General features: G+C 49.8%; 2 protein-coding genes and 1 pseudogene across 2 annotated transcripts; all 3 read left to right on the forward strand.

Moving 5' to 3' along the window:
* Window positions 1-8201: 8201 nt before the first annotated feature.
* LOC123074951 (probable pectate lyase 4) lies at window positions 8202-9927 on the forward strand. Its single transcript, XM_044497671.1, has 4 exons — window positions 8202-8544; window positions 8632-9194; window positions 9286-9354; window positions 9444-9927. Exons 1-4 carry the CDS (start codon window positions 8259-8261, stop codon window positions 9717-9719), a joined length of 1194 nt encoding a protein of 397 aa, XP_044353606.1. The 5' UTR covers window positions 8202-8258; the 3' UTR covers window positions 9720-9927.
* A 1525-nt stretch (window positions 9928-11452) lies between these two features.
* On the forward strand, window positions 11453-13141 carry LOC123076370 (caffeoylshikimate esterase-like). The gene is made up of 8 exons (XM_044498660.1): window positions 11453-11461; window positions 11542-11574; window positions 11677-11770; window positions 11859-12068; window positions 12155-12285; window positions 12415-12552; window positions 12653-12751; window positions 12890-13141. The coding sequence occupies exons 1-8, from the start codon at window positions 11453-11455 to the stop codon at window positions 13139-13141; spliced, it is 966 nt and encodes a 321-aa protein (XP_044354595.1).
* Window positions 13142-15162: 2021 nt separating this feature from the next.
* LOC123074952 (caffeoylshikimate esterase-like) lies at window positions 15163-17949 on the forward strand (annotated as a pseudogene).
* Window positions 17950-18291: the final 342 nt, after the last annotated feature.

Here is an 18291-nt window from a genome sequence, read left to right on the forward strand (position 1 = left end):
GAAAGAAGTGAGTGGGAGGAAAGTAGAACTTGATGAGGTAATTGTACCTTCTCTCGAAATGGAAAGTAGTTCATCACATAAATCAGTTCCAGTGATTCCTACACCAATTAGTGAGGAAGTTAATGATGATGATCATGAAACTTCAGATCAAGTTACTACCGAACCTCGTAGGACAACCAGAGTACGTTCCGCACTAGAGTGGTACGGTAATCCTGTTCTGGACGTCATGTTACTAGACCATGACGAACCTACGAACTATGAGGAAGCGATGATGAGCCCAGATTCCGTGAAATGGCTTGAGGCCATGAAATCTGAGATAGAATCCATGTATGAGAACAAAGTGTGGACTTTGGTGGACTTGCCCGATGATCGGCAAGCCATTGAGAATAAATGGATCTTCAGGAGGAAGACGGACGTTGATATTAGTGTTGCTATCTACAAAGCTCGACTTGTCGAAAAGGGTTTTTGACAAGTTCAAGATGTTGACTACGATGAGATTTTCTCACTCGTATCGATGCTTAAAGTCTGTCCGAATCATGTTAGCAATTGCCACATTTTATGAAATCTGGCAAATGGATGTCAAAACTGCATTCCTTAAATGGATTTCTTAAAGAAGAGTTGTATATGATGCAATCAGAAGATTTTGTCAATCCTAAAGGTGCTAACAAAATGTGCAAGCTCCAGGGTGTTGGGAATCGTAGCATAATTTTAAAATTTTCCTACGTTCACCAAGATCCATCTATGGAGTATACTAGCAACGAAGGGAAAGGAGTGCATCTACATACCCTTGTAGATCGCGAGCGGAAGCGTTCCAATGAACGTGGATGACGGAGTCGTACTCGCCGTGATTCAAATCACCGATGACCGAGTGCCGAACGGACGGCACCTCTGCGTTCAACACACGTACGGTGCAGCGACGTCTCCTCCTTCTTGATACAGCAAGAGGAAGGAGAGGTTGATGGAGATCCAGCAGCACGACGGCGTGGTGGTGGATGTAGCGGGTCTCGGCAGGGCTTCGCCGAGCTTCTGCGAGAGGGAGAGGTGTAGCAGGGGAGGAGGGAGGCGCCCAAGGCTGTAATACTTCTGCCCTCCCTCCCCCCTTTATATAGGCCCCCTGGGAGGGGGGGCGCCGGCCAGGAGCCCATCTGGATGGGGGGCGGCGGCCAGGGGGACTTGCCCCCCAAGGCAAGTGGGGCGCCCCCCCACCCTAGGGTTTCCAACCCTAGGCGCAGGGGGAAGGCCCATGGGGGGCGCCCCAGCCCACTAAGGGCTGGTTGCCCTCCCAGTTCAGCCCATGGGGCCCTCCGGGATAGGTGGCCCCACCCGATGGACCCCCGGGACCCTTCCGGTGGTCCCGGTACAATACCGGTGACCCCCGAAACTTTCCCGGTGGCCGAAACTTGACTTCCTATATATAATTATTCACCTCCGGACCATTCTGGAACTCCTCATGACGTCCGGGATCTCATCCGGGACTCCGAACAACTTTCGGGTTTCCGCATACACATATCTCTACAACCCTAGCGTCACCGAACCTTAAGTGTGTAGACCCTACGGGTTCGGGAGACATGCAGACATGACCGAGACGCCTCTCCGGTCAATAACCAACAGCGGGATCTGGATACCCATGTTGGCTCCCACATGTTCCACGATGATCTCATCGGATGAACCACGATGTCGAGGATTCAGTCAATCCCGTATACAATTCCCTTTGTCAATCGGTATGTTACTTGCCCGAGATTCGATCGTCGGTATCCCAATACCTTGTTCAATCTCGTTACCGGCAAGTCTCTTTACTCGTACCGCAATGCATGATCCCATGACTAACGCCTTAGTCACATTGAGCTCATTATGATGATGCATTACCGAGTGGGCCCAGAGATACCTCTCCGTCACACGGAGTGACAAATCCCAGTCTCGATCCGTGCCAACCCAACAGACACTTTCGGAGATACCCGTAGTGCACCTTTATAGTCACCCAGTTACGTTGTGACGTTTGGCACACCCAAAGTACTCCTACGGTATCCGGGAGTTGCACGATCTCATGGTCTAAGGAAAAGATACTTGACATTGGAAAAGCTCTAGCAAACGAAACTACACGATCTTTTATGCTATGCTTAGGATTGGGTCTTGTCCATCACATCATTCTCCTAATGATGTGATCCCGTTATCAACGACATCCAATGTCCATAGTCAGGAAACCATGACTATCGGTTGATCAACGAGCTAGTCAACTAGAGGCTTACTAGGGACACGTTGTGGTCTATATATTCACACATGTATTACGATTTCCGGATAACACAATTATAGCATGAATAATAGACAATTACCATGAACAAAGAAATATAATAATAACCATTTATTATTGCCTCTAGGGCATATTTCCAACACAGGGATCCATCTATGGACTGGTGCAAGCATCTCGGATTTGGAATATACGCTTTGATGAGTTGATCAAAGCATATAGTTTTATACAGACTTGCGGTGAAATCTGTATTTACAAGAAAGTGAGTGGGAGCACTACAGCCTTTCTGATAAGTATATGTGAATGACATATTGTTGGTCGAAAATAATGTAGAATTTTCTGGAAAGCATAAAGGAGTGTTTGAAAGGAGTTTTTCAAAGAAGACCTCGGTGAAGCTACTTACATATTGGGCATCAAGATCTATAGAGATAGATCAAGACGCTTGATAAGATTTTTCAATGAGTACATACCTTGACAAGATTTTTGAAGTAGTTCAAAATGGAACTGTCAGAGAAGGAGTTCTTGCCTACATTGCAATGTGTAAAGTTGAGTAAGACTCAAAACACGACCACGGCAGAAAATAGAAAGAGAATGAAAGTCATTCCCTATGCCTCAGTCATAGGTTCTATAAAGTATGCTATGCTGTGTACCAAACCTATTGTGTACCTTACCATGAGTTTGGCAAGGGGGCACGATATTGATCCAGGAGTGGATCACTTGACAGCGGTCAAAATTATCCTTAGAAGACTAAGGAGATGTTTTTCGGTTATGGAGGTGATAAAGAGTTCGTCGTAAAGAGTTACGTCGATGCAAGCTTTTACATCAATCCAGATGACTCTAAGTCTCATTCTGGATACATATTGAAAGTGGGAGCAATTAGCTGGAGTAGCTCCATGCAGAGCATTGTAGACATAGAAATTTGCAAAATTCATACGGCTCTGAATGTGACAAACCCATTGACTAAGCTTCTCTCACAAACAAAACATGATCACACCTTAGTACTCTTTGGGTGTTAATCACATAGCGATGTGAACTAGATTATTGACTCTAGTAAAACCATTTGGGTATTAGTCACATGGCGATGTGAACTCATCAGATGGTGATGTGAACTATTGGTGTTAAATCACATGGCGATGTGAACTAGATTATTGACTCTAGTGAAAGTGGGAGACTGAAGGAAATATGCCCTAGAGGCAATAATAAAGTTGTTATTTATATTTCCTTATATCATGATAAATGTTTATTATTCATGCTAGAATTGTATTAACCGGAAACTTAGTACATGTGTGAATACATAGACAAACAGAGTGTCCCAGTATGCCTCTACTAGACTAGCTCGTTAATCAAAGATGGTTAAGTTTCCTAGCCATAGACATGTGTTGTCATTTGATGAATGGGATCACATCATTAGATAATGATGTGATGGACAAGACCCATCCGTTAGCTTAGCATAATGATCATTTAGTTTATTGCTATTGCTTTCTTCATGACTTATACATGTTCCTATGACTATGAGATTATGCAACTCCCGAATACCGGAGGAACACTTAGTGTGCTATCAAACGTCACAACGTAACTGGGTGATTATAAAGATGCTCTACAGGTGTCTTCGATGGTGTTTGTTGAGTTGGCATATATCGAGATTAGGATTTGTCACTCCGATTGTCGGAGAGGTATCTCTGGGCCCTCTCGGTAATGCACATCACTATAAGCCTTGCAAGCAATGCGACTAATGAGTTAGTTGCGGGATGATGCATTACGGAACGAGTAAAGAGACTTGCCGGTAACAAGATTGAACTAGGTATGGTGATACCAATGATCGAATCTCGGGCAATTAACATACCGATGACAAAAGGAACAATGTATGTTGTTATGCGGTTTGACCGATAAAGATCTTCGTAGAATATGTAGGAGCCAATATGAGCATCTAGGTTCCGCTATTGGTTATTGACCGGAGATGTGTCTCGGTCATGTCTACATAGTTCTCGAACCCATAGGGTCCGCACGCTTAATGTTCGATGACGATTCGTATTATGAGTTTATGTGATTTGATGTACCAAGGGTTGTTCGGAGTGCCGGATGAGATCACGGACATGACGAGGAGTCTCGAAATGGTCGAGACATAAAGATTGATATATTGGAAGCAGCCATGTGGAGGCCCCCCCCCCAAGCCCAAACCGAATTGGACTAGGGGTTGGGGGGCGGCCCCCTTTCCTTTCTCTCCTCCTCCTCTTTCCCCCTTCTCCTTGTAGGAATAAGAAAAGGGGGGCGATTCCTACTTGGAGTAGGACCCCCCTTGGGCGCACCACACCTTGGCCGGCCTCCTCCTCCCTCCCTCCTTTATATACGGGGGAGGGGGGCACCCCATAGACACACAAGTTGATCTTTAGCCGTGTGCGGTGCCCCCCTCCACAGTTTTCCACCTCGGTCATATTGTCGTATTGCTTAGGCGAAGCCCTACGCCGGTAACTTCATCATCACCGTCGCCACGCCGTCGTGCTGACGAAACTCTCCCTCGGCCTCAACTGGATCAAGAGTACGAGGGACGTGATCGAGCTGAACGTGTGCTGAACACGGAGGTGCCGTACGTTCGGTGCTAGGATCGGTCGGATCGTGAAGACGTATGACTACATCAACCGCGTTGATAAAACGCTTCCGCTTTCGGTCTACGAGGGTACGTGGACACACTCTCCCCGCTCGTTGCTATGCTTCTCCCAGATAGATCTTGCGTGGTCGTAGGATTTTTTTTTGAAATTACTGCGTTCCCCAACAGGCACAACCTCCTTGCCCTTCTCCAATGGTGGCACCACCTCCTTGCCCTTGTCCATCTGCATTATGAACACCACGCATATCAATGGTCAGCATTCAGTCATATCGGGCTAACGACCCACCCCACTAACCCAACACCACACTCAAACCCCCTCTGTTTCACCACCTCTCCCTTTCCACCTCTCCTTGACATGAAATCCAAATCCAACCCCAACCCTTTCCCCTAGGGCATTGGATGGAGGGCATTCTTCCTTGGGTGCTCGCTCGGTGACAGCAAGAAGTTCGAGCACACCATGGAAGTGTGCTCGAACTTCAGCAGCATCGGTGACATGCACAAGGAGGACGATGCTGTGATGAAGAAGCCTACGCCGGACGAGCTGAAGACACTGGTTCTGGACCCAGCCAAGGGCGCGATGTCAGTGGACATCCTGCGCTGGGCCATGAATCAGGCAGACTCCAGCGACGATTGATAGGCCAAGTACAGTCAGTACAAGGCGCCTCAAGACCAGCGTGCCGCGACGTACTGGAGTAGTATGTTTGGGTCGCCGGAGTCTGACAACGACGAGGAGCAGATGGTGGCCAGGGCGGCGGCGGCTGGCGCCCGTGCAATCGTTCTTGACGAAGACGATGAGGACGAAGCCGATGAGGAAGAAAGGAAGATGACTACGCCCCCCCCCCCCGGCGGCTCGACGTGACTCCAGGGTCGCCGTGGCTAGACAATCCAATCCCCGCCCCCGATGTAATCGAAAAATAATCTATGAGCCGTAGATGCAGAATTGATTGATGTCAATCCTCCCTCCCCGATATGTCCAATCCCCTCCCTAACTCTTCAATCGTGTGCTCTAATCAAATCTAGCCCGAGTCAAAAGCAGTGAATGTGTAGAGAGGACGAGGTCTTACCGCCATGGCCGATGCGCTCCGATGGAGGTCTACAGTCACTCTGGTGGTTGCCGCCGTCGTCTTGGATCGATTCACAGTAGAGCTCAGGTGGTCGCCGCCGCCGGTGTGAATGGGGAAGAGGGGAGAGAGCGGTGAGGAGGGGGAGGTGAGGGTAATTTATGACGACGCGTCTCGAAACAACGCGACGTCTCATGACCTCACCCACGCGTGCAACCGCCCACGCCCACGCGCCTAGGGTTGGATCGCTCGGGCCTGGCTGAGGAAAAATGACCGATTTGAGCGTTCCCAGGGATGCAGGCCCAGCGGTGCTTTAATGTTCGTGCTATGCAGGCTCAACAGTGAATGTGGGTAACCAAACCGACCTTTTTATTCCCGCGGGCCTAGCTGAGGTATATGTGGGCAACCAAACGCGTCCTTAGGCATCTCTAACTCGATACATAGTTTGGAGTGCTCGACATGGCCAAAGATGGTGTGTGCGATAGTAGATCGGGCGACTCAACTTTGGTTTGATGTGTGGGTTCCACCCATGCCTCGAGGTGCCCCATGTGACTGGCCTAAATTGACTACATGGGTGATCTGGACTCTCGGCGGCATGGAGTCGATGGAAATGGTGGGCGTCCATGTGTGCTGCTTTGACAACATGTGTTAAGAAGACATGGTTCAAAATTGTGTGGTAAGGTCCACGGGATTGTGCGTCTTTGTGCGATGATGGATTGGTGGGTGTTTGCAACATTGGGCAACATCGGCTATGTGGTGCTTTTTGAATGCGGGACCCGAGTTTCCATAGGTGAAAACTCCAGGTCTCTTCATTTGTCGAACCTAGTAATGTTGTTGTTCAAACGACGTTTCCTTCTTGAGGACACTGTATGGAGCTTACTTGTTCCCTCTCCGATGGTGGAAACCCATGATCTAGCCTCAGTGGTTGGTTCTAACGATGGCGATGCTCATGCGTTATTCCCTTCCCGGAAGAGACATTGTTGGAGCACTTATCATCTTACATAAGGCTGCCATTATTTTTCTGCAGTTGTTCTCTTTGTTGCTTTTTTTCTTTTGTAATTTTTTGGTTGTGTGCATCCTTGATGTCTTGAGTATCTTTTGATTCCGTGGTGGTGTAAAGGTTGCGTGTAATTGGTATCTTCTTGATATATCAAGAAAAGGATGATTCTCTGCCTGGGATAGCTCTTGGAAACCCCAACTGAACCACGGGGTCAAATGATGATCGTGTTTTGGCGACTTACCCTCTTGGGGCATCATTTTTTAATTTGATCCTACTAGATGAACCACTCGATTGTGATGGGAGAGTAGTCTCATGCATGTCAGATTTCTGCTTGGCGGTGATGGCAAAGGGACCAGCAATGTGACAGCTTAGTCGTCCGGATGTCAGGGTGTTGACCTTGGATCTTGTGGTGTAGTGACTCGTGTGGCAATGATGATGGGTAGACAGAAGAGATGGACAACAACATGTCCTTCGTTGTTGACTGCGTGGTAGGTCCTAGGTTTGTCCTTGCAACTTCTTGTTTGTGTAGCGGTGTAGTCGGAGCTATGGTGTTACCGGACGACATGGCAACAATGATGCCTTGCGAAAGGTAGGATCTACACCCAACAATCTCCCGTAGCACGCGGGATTCTGCAGATGCAATGTGTGCATCTCTCATGCGAGGTCGCTATCGAAGTCGAGTTCCCAGTTCTTGATGTGTTTGATCGGTTTATTTAGCATGAACTGGTCGGATCCAGTGTGTCAGTGAGACAGTGACAGAGAGGGCTTCGTTCGTCATCAATGATTAAGCCGAAGCTATTTGCTCGGGAAGACGTGATGACAATGATAGTTGCAGGCAAAACCTTGACAATATTCCTTTCCTCCGTGGCATGTGGGTCTTTTTGGATAAGCAGGTCGGGCGGGATGCCCTACTTTGTGGGCGTGATGCAACATTTTTCTTCTGGCATTGATTAATCGTAAAAAAACCTTTTTCTTTAATCTATGGATTGAACACCAAGGCTCCGGTGTGGAAAAAATTTCTACTAAGTTTTTTTTTTTCTTAGGCAAGGGAAAATTTTCAAGTATTTATGAGCATTTCTTTAAACACAAAAGGTATTCCAAGTATTTACAGAGGTAGTAGTATTTTTTTTAGGGGTGAGAAGGTATATGAGCATTTCCCCGTTTCAAATTTACTTCTCTTTGGGCCGGCCTGAAACGCCCCCGCGACACAACTCACCAGCGAAAACGGCCCAGACAATTAAAGTCCGACAGTAAGCAGCAGCCGTTCTTTCCCGAGGGCGCCTCAACAAATACCGAACCAACGTGTTCTCTGTTCGTTCACTCGATCACTGTTCACTGTCCTACGCCATGGCGCCTCCTCAGTCCGACGAGCAGCTCGTCGACGATCCTGCCATGGTGGACATTACTCCTCCTCATCCCGACGAGCATTTCAGCGGTGAGCCGGCCGTGGAAGACACCGCCCCTCCTCGATTCTCCGACGAGCAACAACTCGGGAGCGTGCCGCAAACCACGCTGATGCCGTACGCGGCCGTGGATTCCTCGCTGCGCGCCATGGCCGCTCAGGCCGAGGGCTTCGGCCGGCACGCCATCGGCGGCCTCCACGGCGACGTCTACCACGTCACCACCCTCAATGGTACGCACGGCACCATCTCTCCGTTAATTCTCTGCATCATCATCTGCTGTCACTCTGACACTGAAGCTGAACGACGTGTTATCTAAGACGACGGGCCCGGCTCGCTGCGGGACGGCTGCCGGCGCCAGGAGCCGCTGTGGATCGTCTTCGACGTGTCCGGCACCATCCGCCTCGCGTCGGGGCTGCGCGTGTCCTCCCACAAGACCGTGGACGGCCGCGGGCGGCGCGTGACGCTGTCCGGCAAGGGCCTCCTTCTCCGCGAGTGCGAGCACGTGATCCTGTGCAACCTGGAGGTGGAGGGCGGGCGCGGGCACGACGCCGACGCCGTCCAGGTCAAGCCCGGGTCGAGGCACGTGTGGGTGGACCGCTGCAGCCTGCGCGACTTCGCCGACGGCCTCCTGGACGTCACCTGCGGCAGCACGGACGTGACGGTCTCCCGGTGCCGCTTCTCGGCGCACGACAAGGCCGTGCTGATCGGCGCCAGCAGCGAGCACGTCGGGGACCGGCGCATCCGGGTGACCATCCACCACTGCCTCTTCGACGGCACGCGGCAGCGGCAGCCCCGCGTCCGGTTCGGCCGGGTGCACCTCTACAACAACTACACCAGGGGCTGGGGCATCTACGCCGTCTGCGCCAGCGTGGAGTCGCAGGTGCGGTTCACGCGAAACTGCTCACACGCCGCATGCCATAAGCGTGTGTAGTGTGTAGTAGTGCTGATCTGCACGCTTGATATGGCTGCAGATTGTCTCCCAGTGCAACATCTACGAGGCGGGGGAGAAGAAGAAAGTGTTCACGTACATGAGCGAGCAGGTCTCGTATTACATTTACATACACTGGGCCTTACAGATCTGAATTTCATTTTTTGTAGCTGAAAAGCTTTGGGTTTGTGACTGATGCAGGCGGCGGACAGAGACTGCAGTTCAAGTGGGCGCATCCGGTCTGAAGGCGACCTGTTCCTGAACGGTGCGCAGGAGTACACGGAAAATGACTCAGAGACTGCAGAAGACAACCGGTGGGACTTTGAGGTCCGGGATTGCTACAAGCCGTGGTCGGTGCAGCCCGCGTCGATGGCGCTCAAGGAGCTACTGGAGTCCTGCACCGGCTGGCAGCCGGTTCCGCTGCCGGAAGACGTCTGCTTCACAAGAGCACCTGCTGCTGCCACGACATTTGTCTGAAGTATGAACCACTCTGAAAATTTAGAGCACGCGATCCAAATAAATTTACACGAATAATAACGAACCGCCGTACTACTAGTATTATGTTTGACAGATATGAGCAATAATACGAACGATATCTGAAGCTCTGAATTCCATAGTCGCTGCATTTTCTTGTAACCTAATCTGTGGATCTGATGATTGTCCTGTTGGAACAAGATTGCGACGTGACTGAGAATAGATGAACTGACTGTACCACTGATTCTGACCGAATGCACTCGCAGAGATTTCTCACGCGCGTTGTTTTCCATGCTCGCCGGAGTTTCGTTACGCAAGTTGTAGATTTTATATCTCCCTTTGGAGGAATCGGTGTCACCATCTGCACACAGACTCGTACTACGCCGTTCCATTCCGCTGGCTTGCTTCGGTTTCTTGTCGTGTTGGCCGATCTGTGTATTCTTTTTTCTTAGAGCATCTTCAACAGCCACGCAACGCCTGCGCGCAAAAAACGCATTTGCCGCGCGCCGTTCGCCTGGTTTGGCGCGGCCGGCAGCGCTGGCTCCGGCAGACGCGTCAAAATTGAGCGCGCGCGTAGCTCCAACGGCCGCGCTAAAATGCAGCGCGCGCTAAACATTGCGTACATTTTTTTAATAAAACGATAAATAAAATTCATAGATAGAAAAAACGATACATAGATATTTTACATAGTTCCATAGCATAGATAGATAAAAACTATTAGATAGTGCAACGACATAGATAAAAACTATTAGATAGTGCAACTACAGCCTACTCCCAGTCGTCGTCGTCATCGTCATCGTCGCCATCCTCGCTGGTCTGGTCCGAGGTATCGAGCCACATGTCTTCCCAACGATCATCATCAGACGCAAAGGTCGTCTGACCACCATTCTCAACGATTTCGCACTGGGATAGCGCCAGGGCCTTCCGCCGACGTCTGTCCAACCGCTCAGCGCGGCGCCTTTGCGTCTCCTCCTCGCGGCGCCTTGCCCAGTAGGCTTGCTCGTAGGTGACGTCCTCCGGGTGGCGCTGGCGCCACTCCGCCATGACCCGCTCGTCCTCATGGGCGACGAGGAGGCGGTTCAGCCGCTCAGCGTGATACGCACGGTCTTGTGCCGTGCGAAGACAAGGCGGCGGGGCGACGTCCAGCGCCTGCTGGAGCGTGTGGACGTCGTGGAAGTTCATCTGCTGGCGCGGCCTGCCTAGGCGCCACGCCGCCGCGTCGTACGCGCGGGCGGCCTCGTGCGCCGTCTCGAAGGTGCCGAGGCCGAGCCGGAGTTGGCCGGACCGTATCTCAAAGTAGAACCCGCCGTTGGGGCGCTGGAGGACGCCGCGGTAGCCCGACGCTCCTCGGCGGCGCGGTGGCATGGTGGTGTGTCGGTGGCGGGGCGCTGGAGCGGTGGCGCGCGTGGCAGCGGAAGCAACCGAGGAAGCGGTGGAGGCGCGCGTGGCAGCGGAAGAGGAAGAGAAGTGCGTGGAATAGGCGCGCTGGAAGCGTGCGCCAAAAATAGCGCGCGACCTGCCGCCTTTTCCCCCGCGCGCACAAACCGTTCCCGCGCGCGCGACTTTCCCGCCACTGCTGGAGCGCGCCGAAACGTTCCGCGCGCGCTTTTTGGCCGGCTGTTGGAGATGCTCTTAGACTAGAGCATCGATTCTATGTGTTCAAGGTGCAGTAGTATATATGTATGCACATGCACGCATCATGTCAAGTTCACTTGTTCAAAGGGAGTTCTGAAGACATGGCCATGGTATGTTAAGGAGCATCCTATAAACAGTGATTTCATACCATTGTGATCCAGGTCCAAACCGTGACATTTTCATTTTGCAGGATCAGTGCACCGATGATGTCAAGTATGAAGAGGTCGGTTCATATTGCCGCAGCAGTCCGAAGTCTAAACACAGTTTTAATTTTCATCATCGTTGCTCGCGTTTGCTAACTCTGAAGTCTGAACTTAATCTCTAGGAGTTTATCGTCAACTCCCGGGACACCAAGCTGTTCACCTGCGCATGGATGCCGCGCAATTCAGAGCCCAAAGCATTGATCTTCATCTGCCATGGTACCAGTGCATTTCCCACTCTCTCTATCTCTGCTCAATCAATTCGTGGCAAAAAGAACAAGTGTTCTTCTTGGTGTCTCCTTGACAGGGATTGCAGCAGAGTGCAGTGTATCAATGAGAGATACTCCATTTCTAAAAAAATCAATGAGAGATACTGCCTCCCGGTTGGTGCGCGCCGGGTACGCCGTCTACGGGATAGATCACGAGGGGCACGGCAGGTCGTCTGGCCGGAGATGCTATGTGCCGAACTTCAGCGACGTCGTCGCCGACTGCTCCAGCTATTTCATGACTGTCTGCGGTACGGACGGCTCACTGAACTATGCCGGGTACACAGACTGAAAACACCAATTGAGCTCTGAATTTGTGGCGTCTGACTAATTTCAGATAAGCCGGAGAACAGGGGGAAGAAGCGGTTCCTGTACGGGATCTCCATGGGCGGGAGCATAGCGCTCCTCCTCCACAGGAAGGAGCCGGCCTACTGGGACGGCGCCGTTCTGCTTGCTCCAATGTGCAAGGTCTTCTCTGTTTTTTTCATTTTCCACCTATAATGAATCCTGCCGTATGACTTCTCATTACAACACGGGGCTGAGTTTTCGTGGTGATTTTTGTGTGCATGGTTGTTTGTTAATTCGTTATGGTATCAGATTTCTGATGACATGAGGCCGCATCCGGTGGTGGTGAGCGCTCTGAAGATGGTATGCGCGGTGGCGCCCGGTTGGAGGATCATACCCCTCCCGGACATCATCGACAAAGTCTGCAAAGATCCAGAGATGAGAAAACAGGTACTCAGTCATATGTACCAACTTCTTTTAAGGCTCTTAACTGTTGAAGGAAAAGGCAATGTTGATGGTTGCTGAATTTTGTATGGGTATTTGCGTGCAGGTTCGCTCCAATCCGTATATTTACAAGGGAAAGCTCCCATTGAAGACCTGTCATGAACTCCTCATGGTGAGTCTGGACATCGAGAAGAACTTGCACGAGGTAATCTCCCTTCCTAGTCAGAAAACTGTCTAATTTCTCTCCTAGCCTGCCCACCTCATGGTGTGCCATGCGTGTAGTCTCAGTAGCTTAGGAACATGGAGAAAGACAGAGAAGCTACTAACGTTTTGAGATTGGCAGGTGACCCTGCCGTTCTTGGTCCTGCACGGCGGAGGCGACGTCGTGAATGATCCTTCGGCGAGCAAGCTGCTGTTCGAGGAAGCGTCGAGCGCGGACAAGGACTTGAAGCTCTACCCTGGGATGTGGCACGCGCTCATGGCAGAGCTCCCCCAGGACGTCGAGCGAGTCTACTCCGACATCATCTCTTGGCTGGACCAGAGGGCGAATTGTGCAGCTAATGTTTCAGTAGATGTTGGCACGGCAAGCGCCTAAAAGATGTTAGTTATGCAGTGGAAAATATGCCACGTGTCCGTTTTCTTAGCAGACGCCCTGTGTCGTTTCATGCCGCTTGGGCAGGGGATGAAGTGTTGCATAAGTTATATGTGTTATTACTTGTAGGTTAAATTTGTTTTAATGGTAAATAAGGCGTTGAAAATGTGTATACGGATACCGCTTCCTCAGAGGTGCTTGCATGGGCGACAAGGAAACCCTAGCCGCCACCCGTCTTCTCTCCTTCTCGCCGCCGCCTGGGCACGTCGCCGGATAAAGCTTGCGCCGCAGCGGCGGGGAGATCCTGTTCGGGGATGTCTCATGTGAGGATTGGAGGGCTATTGTGAGGCGGTGAAGGAGATGCATGTTCGAGAGATCTGTGCCAGGAGGTGCTCGACGGCGACGTTGGTGATATCGGCGGCGGCCGGCAGGATCCAGTGCAGTGATCTTCAGTGCCAGCCCGGCTTGGCTAGGTCACCAAAGAAGAGGGCATCGACACACAGGTCTGGACGGTGGCAAGCTCGACATCATACCCCGACCTATCGTGCAACGGCATGGGTGTTTTTTTATCAGGTTTTCTTTAGGAAGTCGTCGTGCTTGTTCTGGGGCGGGGAGGCAGCGGCGCTATCCCAATGTAGAAATAATGTCCCCCCTGCCCTTTCTCCGTTCCGTTGGTGTGCTTATCACCAGCAGAGGGCGTGCAGAGCCGTGTCTCCTATGGGTCCTCCAGGATCCGATCGGTTTAGATTTCCGGTGGATTTGGCCGGCTTTCATGATCTTCAGAGTTTTAGAAGACCTTATTGGCGTTTTCTTCTCGCTCCGTAGATCGCAGCCATCGGTGTCTCCTACTTTGCATCGACAACTTTCTGGCTGCTGCTTCTACAAAGCTCCTGGGTTTATAAAAGTTTGCTCCACTGAGGCGGTGGACTAGATGCTGCATCGAGTTATGCTCACATCCAGGACACAGAGGTCTGGGGTAGCGGGGATGCCCTCCACTACTCGAACAGTGTGGCTGGGATGGTGTCGATGGTGCCCGATTGCTTGATCCATGCGGTGGAGGCAGAGAGACGCTCGATTGATCAAGCCACGATACCAAGTTGATGAGGACGACGCTTGACTGATTGAGCCACGACACCAGGACAACGGGGATGGCGGCCGGCCACAGGTCTCCATTCGGGACTGGCGAAGAGCAACGCAGAGGGCGAAGTTCTCCGCTGTTAAGGAGGTTCTAGTCGACCCCGTCGTCCTTTGATCGGGAGCCGAACATGGCAGCGACTAGGATTTGGGAGCGGCTTGGGCCAAAGCAGAGAGATGAGAAGAGGAGAGGAGAGTGAGCTAGGGTTTCGACCGAACCAAGAGGGGTGGGGGTTGTGGGTTTAGGTGGGCCAGTGTGAGTCAACGTGACAGACATGTTCGGGTATTTTCATATCCGCTGCTCATTAAAACTGGTTTTGGGGCGGTTCAGACAGTCTAAACAAATATGGATAGTTTGAGATGACCCGTTAGACTGAATTTTTTGTCTATCCGCTCAGACAAATGAGGCGCGTTTGGGAGGGCCCTTGGAGATGCTACGAGGCCGTGAGAACTACAAAGGCTTTGAAGTGGAGAAGTACTATATTATGAAAAAAATAATCAGACCTGCCTTGTTTCTTGAAAAAAAAATACAACCTTTCAAATCACCAATCGCTTTGACTTTGTAAATGTAAGCACTGCCACTGGGCGCTGGTCACGAAGAAGAGCACGTTGGTTTACTGTACAGTAAACAGTATGACACCCCGACGAAAGCCTTTGACTAAGCCTTCAGGCGGATCATACCGTGCCGCTCAACCATCTCCGCTGCGTGTACCATTCTACCTCTTCTCCTTGATGCATCCGTTGACCAGGCACCCCTATCTTTCCAGCACGATGTTTTCCGCTGAGGCAGCGAGATTAAAAAACAGAAAAAACGTGCATTCTTAGTGCTGAAGCATGATGTGTTTCTTCTCTGAAACCCGAAGAAAATTCCTCGTCTCAACCAGTTGGCGATGAACTTGTCTCCAGGCAGAAAAGTCCGTATAGGCGTATATATATCCAGCACCACCCCCTCGTTTTCCATCTTCACAGGTCGCCTGCTGTTATATTCTGAGATCGCTTGGGGACTTGGATCGTTTGACCTATCCACAGGGCATTTCGGTAACCTCTCCCATGGTAAATTCAGAAGCGACCGGCTCTTCTTTCATAGTTCGTTCATTCGCGTTGATTTTGCATGGTAAATTTAGCTCCGAGTTTTGTGATCTCTGCAGGCTCACTACAAAGATGATATCAAGTATGAAGAGGTTTGTCCTGTGAACGTTGGTCAGAAATTTCGTTCATATTTGTGTTTGCTAACGCGTAGATGCAAACTTCAACTTTGGGCAGGGCTTCACCCTGAATTCACGAGGCAGCAGGCTCTTCACCTGCAAATGGGCGCCCAAGAAACAACAGCGCAAGGCTCTGGTCTTCATCTGCCATGGTACCATTCCATTCTCCATAATTTCCATTCCGCAGTTCGTCAAGAAGTAAAGAAAATTCATTATTGTTTCGCTGTCGAAACTTGTAGGCTATGGAGGAGAGTGCAGCATATCGATGGCAGGTAGTACTACTTCTACTCTTCAGCGTTGCAACTACGTCCATCGATTCAGAACGATTTCACCATCCAAGATCCACGAAGTGGTACTAACATACTCCACGCATGTTCAGACACCGCCGCGCGACTGGTGCACGCCGGCTACGCCGTCCATGGGATAGACCAAGAGGGCCACGGCAAGTCCTCCGGCTCCAAGGGCTACATATCGAGCTTCAGCGACATCGTCAAGGACTGCTCCGACTATTTCAAGAGCGTCTGTGGTAAGAACAGAAGAACAGAGCTTCATTTACAGCTCCATTATCTATGCAAGTTGCAGCACAATTGCTCTATTTTTTCTATCTTTTTAACTGAATGTCTGAAGGGGTTTCGATTTGGCAATAAACTCAGAGAAGCCGGAGAACAAGACGAAGAAGAGGTTCCTCTACGGCTTCTCCATGGGAGGCACCGTGGCGCTGCAGGTCCACAGGAAGGACTCCATGTATTGGGACGGCGCCGTCTTGCTCGCCCCCATGGTCAAGGTCCACTTCTTGACTTGATCAACATGCCATGCTAGTAGCTTCAAAAGCATTTCGTTTGCTCTTGTAGCCTGTCAAATTGTCCTAAAATTCAGTTATGTCTTCTGAAGATCGCTGAACTTTTTCTTTGTTCTGCGGTGGCATCAGCTTGGTGATGGCATGCGGCCTCATCCGGTGGTGGTGAGCGCTCTAAAGATGATCTGCGCCGTCGTGCCTAGCTGGAGGGTCATCCCTGCTCCAGATCAGCTCGACAAAGTATGCAAAGATCCCCAGTTCAAGAAAGAGGTAATATAAAAACTATCGGAGAACCATTGACCTGACGTTGAGATATGTGCAAGACTCCATAGTTTTTCCAACGTTAGGAAGAAACACTACATTTTCCTCGATATAAAACTATCGACACGGAAAACCATTGATCTAACGTTGAGATACGTGTAAGATTTCATTTTTTTTTCTTTTTTAATTCTGGTAGAATGTATAAATGCTTTGTGCTCGTTATATTTATAATAATTTTCTTTTTTCACAATGTGAGAAACTTGTTGCAAATATAGTCCATAGAGATCTCCGGGGTTTCCTCTCCTTGCAGTGCTTCAGTGCAATCTATGAAAATGCTAAAAAATGGTATCAAAGTTATCGGGAAAAAAATTCAACAACCTTGATACTAGAATGTTGTGATTTGAACATACATGATTGATACAATATTATTCATGGTTCATTCACTTTGCGGGATTTTAAAATCTTTGGAATAGGAAAAGTAAATATTTGAGATGTCATGTCCACTTTAATCTGTAGGCATTTTCTACCAGGTCTTACATAATGCTAAGAATCCTTAGAAATTAGGCCAATGTTGGCACAACCCCTAGGAATCTAGTGCCTCTATTCTTGTGAAACGAATGCCAGCATACGCGCAAATCCCATAGGAATCCTTCAAACCAAATGAGTCCTCACTGTCTGGGTTTCCCTTTTTGTTTCTCAACTCGTGGATTGAGTTTTAAACTAAAATTTTGTGGTGTGATAGACGCATCTGATACTAAAGGTGAGATTTGGTTTTTTTAACAATTTGTTGTAGTAGTTTTATTTAAGTAGCACAGAAGCACCTTAAGAGGAGGAAGCATCAGATATGTTCTCACTCGCTGAAATCTTTCACAGATTCGTTCCAACCCATACATGTACAAGGGAAACCTCGCGTTGCAGACAGGCCACGAACTCCTCGCGGTCAGCCTAGACATTGAGAAGAACATGCACGAGGTACATACTATATATAGTGCAACCTCTGTAACTTCTTGCAAGGCGTTTTTTAGACTTAACATCTTACATTAAGTTATAGAGGGAGTAGAAGCCAATAATACCATTGACAGATTCTGTGCGCCACTTAATTTTTAATATAATTATGTAGGTCACTTTGCCGTTCTTGGTGCTGCAAGGGGAGGACGACGTGGTGGCCGATCCTGAGGGGAGCAGGCTGCTACACGAGCGGGCATCGAGCAGGGACAAGACCTTGAAGCTGTACCCCGGGATGTGGCACGTTCTCATGGCTGAGCCGCCGGCCGACGTGGAGCGGATCTTCACAGACGTGATTTCGTGGCTCGAGGAGAGGGCGGCGAGCGCCGGCAAGTGATAAAATGTGTAGTGTAGGTGACTGCATTGCAGAATGCAGAGAAATTCGATAATTTATTGCCTTATAATGTCAACCACTATGTGTATCATTCACACTTTGCATGACTAGGATGTATAAAGCCAACATCAACACACACACAAAAAAGACTGCCGAAAGACATGTCAAAACGAACAACAACATAAGCAGCAACAATCAAATAGAAATCATCGCCATTGACACCCGAACCGTGAGAAAGGTATTTCAAAAATGATGTATCCAAAACGGAAACAATGGGTGAGCGCTGCCGTCCCCATATCCAAGGATTTTAAGCCCCAATCCAAATAATGCCTTCCGTGAATAAATAACGTGGAACATGAGGATTACCAGGCACAACCCATGCAAGTCAGACCTAGAGTGCCTCCATTTTCTGCAAAAA

Source organism: Triticum aestivum, chromosome 3D (genome assembly GCF_018294505.1).
Source record: "Triticum aestivum cultivar Chinese Spring chromosome 3D, IWGSC CS RefSeq v2.1, whole genome shotgun sequence".
NCBI classification, from domain to species: Eukaryota; Viridiplantae; Streptophyta; class Magnoliopsida; order Poales; family Poaceae; genus Triticum; species Triticum aestivum.